The sequence below is a fragment of the Pieris napi genome, chromosome 18 (assembly GCF_905475465.1).
Source record: "Pieris napi chromosome 18, ilPieNapi1.2, whole genome shotgun sequence".
Classification (NCBI taxonomy): Eukaryota; Metazoa; Arthropoda; class Insecta; order Lepidoptera; family Pieridae; genus Pieris; species Pieris napi.
Genome location: NC_062251.1, coordinates 1,641,091 through 1,652,356, shown reverse-complemented (window position 1 = coordinate 1,652,356; position 11,266 = coordinate 1,641,091). Strand labels below are relative to the sequence as shown.

The following is an 11,266-nucleotide window of genomic DNA, read 5'->3' as shown; positions in this document are numbered from 1 at the left end:
TAATCCGTATGCGTCTGGGACATAACAGCCTTCCAGTTCATTTGCACAAACTTGGTATCGTAACTAGTACCGCCTGTGAGTGTGGCGAGAGCTATTCTGACCTGAATCATGTTTTCTTTTCTTGTCCTAAATATGACCATTCTTCCTTATACACTTCTTTAGTATCTCTCTCTGTTCCCCTTCCTACCAATATTTCTTTACTTCTTCGAGATTTAAATCCCCTTGTATATAGTATTATAAGTATATTTATTGTAAATAATAACATTAAACTATAATTTTGATTAATTTTTCCCCTTATGTAACTATTCTGATTTTGTTGTAAATTTAATGCGTTTTCAATCATCTATGTTATGTCGCGATTAGTTTCCTTCGTTTTTTATTATTCATAAACTGTAAATAATTAAAACAGCGACTTATAAAAATCTTATACCTACTTGACACTGGCTAATGCACAAACCGTGCCAGAGCCATAAAGGAAAAAAAAAAAAAAAAAAAAAAAACACCTTGATTCTTATGTTCCGCTTCACAGAACTCTTTCACCTCTAATATAATTTCTCGAGCCGAACTTTTTACAACTTTTGGCATTGTAATCAATCTTCAAAATGCACTAAGCTAGTTAAAAATTCACAAAAATCTACCACAACAAACGAACTTCATAACATCGACGAATGACAACATTGCCGACCTGTCAAATTTAGTTCCAAAAATCACCGCGGGACTTCTTTCATGAAAAGCACTATACATATAAAGTTATACCTCAGTTACAATTGGGAACCTTAAGTTGGTGGGGGGAAATTAATTTTTTGCACTTTTTTTTGGCTCTATCAACTGTTCGTTAACTGTTCTTCATTGTTCTATCAAACATTTTTTTTGTTCGTTCTTATTTTTATTTTTTTTTTAATTATAAAAAAATTTACCCTCAATTTGGCACGAACTATATTTTGATATTTTTTTTTTTTTTCTAATAGTTTAGAACTATTCAATAACTCTTCGTTCAAAATAAACAACTGTTCGGCTTTCATTATCCTGTAATTTAATAATAATTAACTTTTTTTTATAAATCTTAATTAAATGTTATTGCGCATGCGCTGTATCAATGCTCTCATAGTTCTCATAATTTATGCGCGGCCTATTTGAATTCGATCCAAAGAGACAACACAACAATAACAGCAACAACAACAAAATGATCATCATCATCATCTATTAGTTCCAGGAGGATAAGTTACTAATTAGAAACCTTGAACAAAATTCTTAGAAATCGTTTGATAGCTAGATAATAATTAAAACGCAAAATATCAATAAAGGTATATTTTCTCAAATTTAAATACTTAATGTAAAAAAGCCAGCCACATTATCTGCCTCCAACAGCTTGACAGACAGCGACTGTTCGCTAGGTCTGTCAAATTGACTTGCTGTCATAATAATAATTAATAATTAAAAATATTGACTGAGAATGAAAAAGAAATTGGTTCTAGAATATATTGTATCAATATATAAATATATATAGGTCTACCAGGATCTGATGGCAAAAAGGGAAAAAAGAAATTGACGCTAGCAATACCGGGGAAATTGGAGTAAAACGTTTTGATACTTTATTTCCCTTATATCGGCTGATTGTGTGTGATACATGCAAATATAAAAATTTATCCAATGATCAAGGATAATATTTGAAAATTTTACTGTGCCGAATGTGGGGTTTGAAATTTAGATGAAAACTCCAATTACTCCGTTCATGAGTTTATTAATTAATTATAGGCTATTAGAACTGAACAAGAAATGGTTCCAAATTCTGCACATCCATAAAAAAGTCTTTATATGAAGGAGAAGACGCAGTATTTAATATAAACCTATCCTCCTGCATCTCAATTAACTGATCTTGTTCTATGAACTGATTTTAAATTTTTATTACATGTTCACAAGATTTTCGCCATTCATCGATCCCTACTTGAGAGTAAGCTTCTTAAATCATTTCTCTGTTAAAAGTTTTATATCACTTGCAGGTCTATTGACGTTTTTACCCGCAAGTTTTTGTTTCATTAGTCCCCAGATTAATTCTATGGGGTTTAACGTACAATGATATGGTGGGAGCCTCAAAACTTCGTGGCCGTGTGATTTAAAAATCTCATCTATCTGATATTTAGTTTTTTTTCAATTCGAAATCAAATCTATCCAAGTTTATTTTTTTTGCCACCTTTCCTGTTTTTACCGGGCGTACTAAATACGCCCTTATTAGATCAGCCTTCGGCAACAATTCATCTTAAGGTAGTATTAGAAACCCCTGAAATAAACCAAAGTTTATATAAGTACATAATATAATACACACGAAAATCCAATAAACCAAAGTATCAAGACGTGTCATTCCTACTAACCACTCAACACTTGCACATGGGCTCAATATCGATGATTGTGTATGTTCTGCACCTTGTTGATCAAGTATTCTTTGATAAACATTGAAAACAATATTTCTTGCTTGCGATCGAAGAGGTTTTTTCGACATTTTCACCACTTTTTAAAGTAAATTTGAAGCCAAACCAAAAACAATTCCTCGAAATTTCAGATGACAGATGAAATTTTTTTTGTTGCCACATGCAAATCGCTAAGTTTTAAACTTTTTTTTGCCATCAGATTCTGGTAGACCTATAGTTTGCATGGGACTAATCCTTTTCTATTTTTCTCAATCAATATATTTAATCAGGAATGTTAAAAGAAGGGATAAGTACAAGAAATACGACTTTAGATGTTAAGAAAGAGTTCATTTTGTTTGTATAAAATAACAAAATATAAAGGAAAGTAAAAACCGGGTGATGATGATGATTTTGTTGTTGTTGCTGTTATTGTTGTGTTGTCTCTTTGAATCGAATTCAAATAGGCCGCGCATAATTTATGAGAACTATGCGCATTGATACTGCGCATGCGCAATAACATTTAATTAATATTTATAAAAAAAAGTTAATTATTATTAAATTACAGGATAATGAAAGCCGAACAGTTGTTTATTTTGAACGAACAGTTATTGAATAGTTCTAAACTATTAGAAAAAACAAAGAAATATCTATAGTTCGTGCCAAATTGAGGGTCAATTTTTTAATAATTAAAAAAAAAAAATAAGAACGAACAGAAATTTTTTTTGATAGAACAATGAAGAACAGTTAACGAACAGTTGATAGAGCCAAAAAAAAGTGCAAAAAATTAATTTCCCCCCGCCAACTTAAGGTTCCCGTTACAATTTATGTACCGAGAAACACAGCATATAATTGCTACTCAATAATGACAATTCACTCAATACTCATTTCATACACTGTATCTGTAGTCGATGGTTGACTGACTGATGATTATGTACATAACTACATAAACTTTCAAAAGAGCGTCTGTGTTTCCAATATATAAGTTTTAGATTTTCCGGCTTTAAGTTTTCAATTACAAAGTTTTCCATTACTAACAATTATTGTAGCTTTTTCAGAAAACATAGCATTGAGTGTTTGTACGTTTGTACATATAAGTGTTTATGCAAATTAAGATATTAAAATAGGGATTAGTGAAACAATGGTTCGCGGCGGCAGGGGCCGAGGTATGCCTGGACGAGGTGGAATGGGTCGTCCGCCCTTCAATAGGCCCCGAGTTATGATGCTAAGGCCTCCTTTCGACCTAATCCTAGCTGAGCCCGCTTTCCCTAGATGTAAACCGGCCCCTGATGATACAGCCTTAACACAGGTTAGCTAAACTAGGTTATAGTGTAACTACATAAAATTACCACTACTAGTATTTTTTTCATCCGTAATTTCAGCATTACCAAAATAAATCAATATAACATCATACACTTTAATGTATGTACATCATGATATTCAGGTATTAGGTACCAGAATGAATCTGTTACATTTAACTTATAGAAGTAATTTATGTAGTGTTCCTGTTCATCGAAAAAATAAAATTGAATGGCAAATGTTTCAGGCTCTTTTGAAGAGGCACGCAGAGCTATGCCCTACACCAGCCGAGCAGGCTGCTGTCCTGAGTCTTGTCACAAAATTACAGACTGTTCTTGATAATTTAGTGGTTGCTCCTGGGGACTTTGCTGCATGTGTAAGTATTCAGTTATAAAATACCTTGTCTTTCTTACATTTCTGAAAAGAGTCTGTTCAAGTGTTACCTACGCAGATTTACTGCAATTTATATCCCCACCTTCCTCTTGTCAGCAAAAGTAAGCAAACTTCTCAAAAATAATAGTACATAAACATATTAATTTTTGTAGGAATCCTTGAAAATGCATTTTGTTTTCAAGCATAGACAATTTGTAAAAATGTTAATAATTACTGGTAATTCTAGTGCTTAGGTAATACTTGAAAAGCCCAGTTTATTCACAACAGTAAATAACATTTAGGTGATTGTTATTTGTTTTGTAATCTATACTAATCTTATACAGAGGAAAGATTTGATTTTTTGTTTGTTTGAAATGAATAGGCTCCGAAACTACTGGACCAATTTCAAAATTCTTTCACCGTTGGCAAGCTACACTATTTGCGAGTGACATAGACAATGTTTCATTTTCAAAAAAATTAGTGATGCTTACTAAAACTTGAATAATCTAACCCAAGGTGTAAAAAAATAAACAAAAAACTTCCTTCAATCGTGTGCGCTTCGAAAACTATTAATGATAGAACAAAATTATGTATTACAATTTTTCAGGACACATCACTATCTATAAAAAATGTTACGACAGCATGTCTCTATCTTTTATAGTTACATCACAATAAGCGTCCTTTTATTAATATTTTTTTATTAAAATACCACCGCTAGAATAGGCTCTTTATTCGTACCTAGGTATTGATCCTTATCAAAATAAGTACCAACGTTTCACATAAGCTACAATTTAATGGCATAACCACCAAAAAAGCATGGTGGATTGGTGTTCTCCTGCCTTTTCTCTTGAATAGTTTACTACTATGTAATATAACAAAAATCTTAGCCACAGCAACGCTTGGCAGAGTCTACTAGTTTGTGTTAAATCTGATATAGTTTATGATAATTTGCAGCAACTGGAGGAAGTGCGACAAGTTGGTTCATATAAAAAGGGTACAATGATGGCAGGCAAGAATGTTGCCGATATTGTAGTTATTATGAAAACTTTACCTACCAAAGAAGCTGTGGAAGGGCTATCCAATAAGGTAAATGTTGTTTTTATTTGTGATTTCACAATAGAATGTTTTGATAAGCATCACTCGTCTGTAGGTTTGTTTCAGTTTCTAGTAGGGATGCATCCGATACCGATATATCAGCGAAACTTTGGGTTTGACGATATATCGGTATCGGCGATATTTTAATTGCCGATACAACGATACTTTTCAAATTTCGCGCTTTAAAAAAGTAATGTAAACGCGCATCTTGTTTGATCAGGGGCGTTGCACGGACTATCTTTGCCCCTCTTACCCGCTTTGTCCCCGCGTATTCCTTTTAGCTAAACACTTTAGTTGGCTTTTAACTGCTATTGCGCGTAGTATTTTTTCGATACCAAATTATATACAATACAGAATTGCAAAAATCTTATCAATGTTAATTTTAATTATTAACAGTTTTTTATTTTAACTTAACTATAACTTAGTTTTCTTTACTAAACCTATAATCTTATTCAAAGTTTGTGACTTTTTATATTTTACCTTAATTCAATAATCGTTAGTATCGGTATCGGCGATATTTCTATAAGAGTATCGGCATCGGTATCGTATCGGAAAAAAGACGTATCGACGCATCCCTAGTTTCTAGTATATTCCCAAGCTCGTTACAGAGGGGGCCTCATAGCCTAGCGGTCTTATTAAGTGGCAGCTAGGTGAGGGGTACCGGGTTCGATTCCCAGTTCGAGGGCAAGTTTTAATTTAATTTAAATTTGTTCTCGGCCTTTGGGAGGGTTGTGCGGTACCGGGCGAGTGCCTAAACCGTACATGGAGGACATGGTCGAATTTCTAAAGACGAGCACGAATTATAAACAATCCTATACTTGACGCTGGATAATGCACAATTCGTGTTAGAGCCATTTAAAAAAAAAAAAAAGCTCGTTACAATATTTGATAATGTAATGTACTTTTATTAAACACTAGCTGGCCTGGCGAACATCGTACTGCCTAACAGTGGATTCTTTATTTTTTTTTTAATACTTATTCTGCTATTCGGGACACCGGTCTAGCTAGTAAGATAAAAAAAGAAAGTTGATAATACAACAATTACATTATGTAATTAAATCATACAATGAAAAAATAAAAATTTACCTTCCCGGAACCCCTCCACTAACATTTGAACTTTATGATATGGTAAAGTTCAAATTGCCTTTAAATATTATTACATATATTTTGTATGGGAATATAGAAAAGTGTTGTTTTTGGAATTTTCCCTCAATTTTTTAAAATTTTTCTCTCCGTAAGAACCATCCTCGTACTTCAAGGAATATTATAAAAAAAGAATCAGACAAATCGGTCAAGCCATTTTCATGTTATGTCGTGACAACGGAAAACGGGTTTCATTTTTATAAATATAGATAAGTAGTCAAAGCCTCCTTTATTATATGTATTGTTTATTAATGTTTTAGGTGAATGAGGAAGTAAACAAGCTCATGCGAGCTGAAGGTGTGGGTAATGTGTCGAGTGCATGTCATGAGCGAGGGTTTACAGTCACAGCAGCCAGTAGTGCTGTTCGAGTGTTGGTTACTACGCTGCATCATAACTTAAGGAAGCTGGAGCCTGAGGTATGGATTATGATGTTCTTCATTCCATGTCATTTGTAATGTGAAATTAAATTGTTTGTTTGCATGATTGTACTAAACTCATGGTAAGGGTGATACCACCACCCGTAGACACTCACATAGCCAGAAGGCTCGCAATGTTGCCGGCCTTTTAAGGGTTGGTACCCTCATTTCTTGGAAAAGATAAAGGATTACGCTAGCCATTACAGCACGAGCTGAGCTGTAAAAGCTCTTTAGGCCAATTTAAAAAAAAATCTTGATAGGTTATTTTCATTCACTTGTCAACTGTTTTGACAGCCGAAGACATTATTTACAAGCATGGTACGTCATCGTAGACTAATCTGTGATCGTTTTGTCACGTGACTGGTGTATTAAAATATTTTGAATTATGGATTTTTTTTAAACCAAGTTTTTAACACTTCATACTGTGAAATAGTGTGTATTGTGTGTGTCAAATATTGGAATATTTTCAGGTTCATTTGGAGTATAAAGTAATTAGCAGCCATTTGGCAGCTATCAGACACAGCCGGTGGTTTGAGGAGAATGCACATCATTCATCGATTAAGGTACATTTTTTGTTTTGCTATTATTATCAAGGTTTTGGAGAGATATTTAGTAGGTGAATAAACAGTAGGCAAGTCATGAGTATAGGAGCTATTTGACTTATCCGAGAAGTAGGTAATTATTACAGAAGCTGAGTTGACTGAATAGAATTAGGTAATGGAGTTTAAAAGAGATTGATTAATGGAGGTCAATAGTACTGAAGCTGATTTGACCTAAACCGTAAAAGTAATCAAAAGTGAAGTGGATTTGACTAAATAGAATTAGGTAATAGAGGTCATTAGTACAGGAGGTACAGAAGCTGATTTGACTAGTCAGCCCAGCAACTGTCTTGTTCCGGCGTATTATAAAGTGACTAAATATTTTTGTTACCATGGTAACGTCAAGATCTCAAAATTATAATGAATGTTTTTAGGTCTTAATCCGTCTCCTTCGCGATATGTGCGCTCGCCACTCCGGCCTCGAGCCCCTGACCCCCTGGATGATAGATCTCTTAGCCCACCACTGCATCATGAACAACCCGGCACGACAGGTTCTGCCCATCAATGTGGCTTTCAGGTAAGAAATGTGAATTCTTTAAAAGTACTGGATTTAAACGCGTAATTTTCAGACGTACTATTAAATGTACCAATGATTTGCTATGGCCCTATTACCTTCTTTGGCGTATAGGGCATATTTATGTGTGGTAAATACCACGCTTACTACGCACTAAACATGGTCACCATGCATGGTCACGCATGGTCACAAACATGATCAAGTTTTATAATCAACAGGCGTGCCCTATCCCTCCTCGCCGGTGGGTTGTTCCTGCCGGGATGCGCGGGTTTGCCAGACCCGTGCGAGGCGGCTCATGCCCGGGCCCACACTGCATTGGATCTTCCGGCACAAGATCACGCAGCGGCGACTGCGCAGACGTGAGTATAATTTGTTTTTTATTGTCAATAGTTTTAGTCTAAAATATTATTTTATTAAGGGAATAATAAATTGAAAAAAACGGGTGAAACGGGGGGAAGCAGCTAGTATTATATTGTCTTATTTAATTTCGTCGAAAATTGTTAAAAACAAAATATATACATAGGTGTAAACTTGTTTACAAGCATGTTACGTCATAGGATGCGACGCCATCTTGTCTAAATCGGTTTCGTAGGTTCTTGAAATGTGACTCAACGGCCACAGATTAGCCGAACGCTGACGTAACATGCTTGTAAATAATAATTTCTGATTCTAATACTGCCTTGGAGTTTGTTTTCGTCGAAATTAGATCGTATATATTCACTTAAAAAACTTGTTTACAAGCATGTTACGTCACGGTGCGAAACCATCTTGTCTAAAGCGTATTGGGGGGTTTTTAAAAATAAATGTTATCCAGCCTCCTCCGCGTGGTCGCTCGTGGCGGTCACCGCTACGTGCTTGGACTGCAGGCGTTCGAAGGTGGAAAGGATATATCTACCGAGATCACAGTGTGGGACGGCGTCGTGGTATCGCCCTTGGCCCCAGCGTACCACGAGACGCCGGAGCCAATGGACACTGACGACAAAGGTAATGATGAGGAGCATAGAGAATAGAGGAACGGACAGAAGGCACACCTGATGTTACCGCCCATGGATACTCACAAAGACAGAGGGCTCGCGAGTGCGTTGCCGGCCTTTAAATGGGTTAATGTTTTGTTTTATAGAACAGGGGGCTCAACTGAAGTTAAGTGATAACGCTCATGGTCACTCAATGCTTGAAAGGTCGCGAGTGCGTTGCCGGCCTTTTAATAATTGGTACTTACTGAACAGGGGCCAAAATGGTAGGAGGCTAATCTGAAGCTAATTGATACCATGGACACTCAGTGCCAGAGGGCTTGCAAGTGCGTTGCCGGCCTTTAAATGGTTGAATATTTTGTTTTATAGAATAGGGGGCGAATGGATAGGAACTGAAGTTAAGTGATAACGCTCATGGTCACTCTTAATGCTTGAAAGCTCGCGAGTGCGTTGCCGGCCTTTTAATAATTGGTACTTACTGATCGGGGTCCAAACTGGTAGGAGGCTTATCTGAAGTTAAGTGATACCATGGACACTCAATGCCCGAGGGCTCGCGAGTGCGTTGTCGGCCTATTAAATTTAAGAGTGACGGAGAGTCAATTTAGAAGTATGTCTTTTCCACAACTCTCAATATTAAATAATGCGTTAGTTTTGACACAACAGATAATTAATAATTTTAAAACTTTCATAAAAGTTTTTAAAAAAAATCAACGAACTCTATTAAAATAAAATTGTCAGTTTTGACATATGACAGATAACAGTATAAAAATAATACAGTCATACCCCCCTCTAACGCGATTTCCGTCTCTGATATAACGCGGTATTTCCCCCTATAACGCGGAGATTTTTCGAGTTAACTGTGAAGTCCATAATTAGTTTTGCGTACCTTTACTTCTTTTTCAATTGTTACATAATTAATATTAAATTCATATTCCTAGTTTTTGAATTGTTCAGAAATTGTTTTCTGTGTTCTTTACATATGTCTAATATACTTTTTTTTTTCAGAGGAAGACGGAGCACAAGATGGTGTTGCTGCATAAGTGTGAATTTATAAGATAATAAATTTAAATATTTTTTTTGTTTTTTAATTCACCCCGTTAAGTATTTTAATATTTTATATTAATATTTTTTGACGTGATAACGTCTTTAAAATCGTTTTAGTCGGGTGACATGTTCAGAAACTTGTGTCACACCAAAACCTCACGAGCGCGATCGCAGGTATAACGAGAGAGAGACGGACCGATCTCCCGTCTCATCTCGAGCGCTGCCAGTCATTCCGTGAATGTATGAAGAAAAATGTATATCATAGTCGAATAAGTAAACTTGTCATTTTACACCCGAAATTTATCATCAAAAGTGTGAATAAAACGATAGATGTAATTTAAAATTTGAAAAAATTGTTATCTTCATTAATTCCTTACTTCCCAAAAACTTATATCACCAATAAGACATAGACATAACATTTATTACAAACAAAAACACACACAAATAAACACACAAAATAACAATACTTAAAGAAAAAATAAAATAAGACATCACAAACAATAAAATTAGAAATTAAAATTAAGAAATTTTCTTTTGCCATTCGGTTCGCTTCTAGTGTGCAATGTGTGTGTACTGTGGTTGTAATTGGCCCTTGCTCAGCATTATGCTGAGGAGCAAAAAGTACCACAGCGCTGGTCATTCTGCCAGAGACCACAGCAGCTAGTTTGCGCCTCTAATAAAATAAAATAAATAATTATAATACAAAGTAGAAAAATAATAATATTAAAGATAAATATTAAAGAAGTGTGAGTAAATCGTGTGTAACGGTGTATAATAAATAGAATTAAATTAAAAGTTATAAATAAGAATAAACGTAAATAAGTAGATATTTGTTTGTTTTATGGGTAAAAACTAAATTTTGTGGGACTTTTGTTGCATAAGAAGAAGTGTCTTATAAGTGCGACTAAAATTCGACTTTAATTGAAGACACTTCAACGGAGGAGGGATATTGTTCCAGCACTTCGTCGCGCTATATTTAAAACTATAAGACGTTATCACGTAAACATCTCGATCGTAAACCTACTTTACAAACAACCAATATATTTTTTTTAATAACATAATTGATGTCAAACTTCACGTTTCAATTAGTGTAGGATTCCGATTTTTTTTAAATTATCTTGAAAAATTAATGAAATTTTCTTTCATTTAATTTCCAACACTAACTAAGTTATCATTCAAAGTTCTTTGGTCAATCACAGATTAATTTTACTTCCCAAAAATTTCACATAACTAATTCTAAAGCTGTGAGTTACTTTCAACACGACATCAATTTACATTAATCAAAACAATCAAGTTACATTCGACAACAAACGAATTAACAAACAAAAATGGTGGCGCGGGGCATATTCCGTTCAACCAATCAGCGCGCGAGGTGCGATCCGTTTCACAATTTGACGGTTTCACTTCGATA

The 11,266-nt window shown here is 34.8% G+C and overlaps 1 protein-coding gene and 1 long non-coding RNA gene across 2 annotated transcripts; one reads left to right on the top strand and one right to left on the bottom strand.

Moving 5' to 3' along the window:
- Positions 1 to 1,293: 1,293 nt before the first annotated feature.
- Positions 1,294 to 2,740, bottom strand: LOC125058264. The gene is made up of 2 exons (XR_007118364.1): positions 2,370 to 2,740; positions 1,294 to 2,278 (listed from the first exon to the last, which is right to left on the bottom strand). It is a non-coding gene; the product is annotated as an uncharacterized LOC125058264 (long non-coding RNA).
- A 592-nt stretch (positions 2,741 to 3,332) lies between these two features.
- LOC125058740 (interleukin enhancer-binding factor 2 homolog) lies at positions 3,333 to 9,886 on the top strand. The gene is made up of 9 exons (XM_047662879.1): positions 3,333 to 3,711; positions 3,949 to 4,077; positions 5,028 to 5,159; positions 6,572 to 6,727; positions 7,198 to 7,290; positions 7,701 to 7,843; positions 8,059 to 8,199; positions 8,655 to 8,824; positions 9,817 to 9,886. Exons 1-9 carry the CDS (start codon positions 3,544 to 3,546, stop codon positions 9,849 to 9,851), a joined length of 1,167 nt encoding a protein of 388 aa, XP_047518835.1. The 5' UTR covers positions 3,333 to 3,543; the 3' UTR covers positions 9,852 to 9,886.
- The last annotated feature ends 1,380 nt before the right edge of the window (positions 9,887 to 11,266 follow it).

Excerpts from the sequence above, each read along its gene's own strand:
- LOC125058740 (XM_047662879.1), top strand. The coding sequence starts at position 3,544 with ATGGTTCGCGGCGGCAGGGGCCGAGGTATGCCTGGACGAGGTGGAATG. Across the intron at positions 3,712-3,948 it reads ATGATACAGCCTTAACACAG|GCTCTTTTGAAGAGGCACGC; the intron begins GTTAGCTAAACT and ends CAAATGTTTCAG. Across the intron at positions 8,200-8,654 it reads GCAGCGGCGACTGCGCAGAC|CCTCCTCCGCGTGGTCGCTC; the intron begins GTGAGTATAATT and ends AATGTTATCCAG.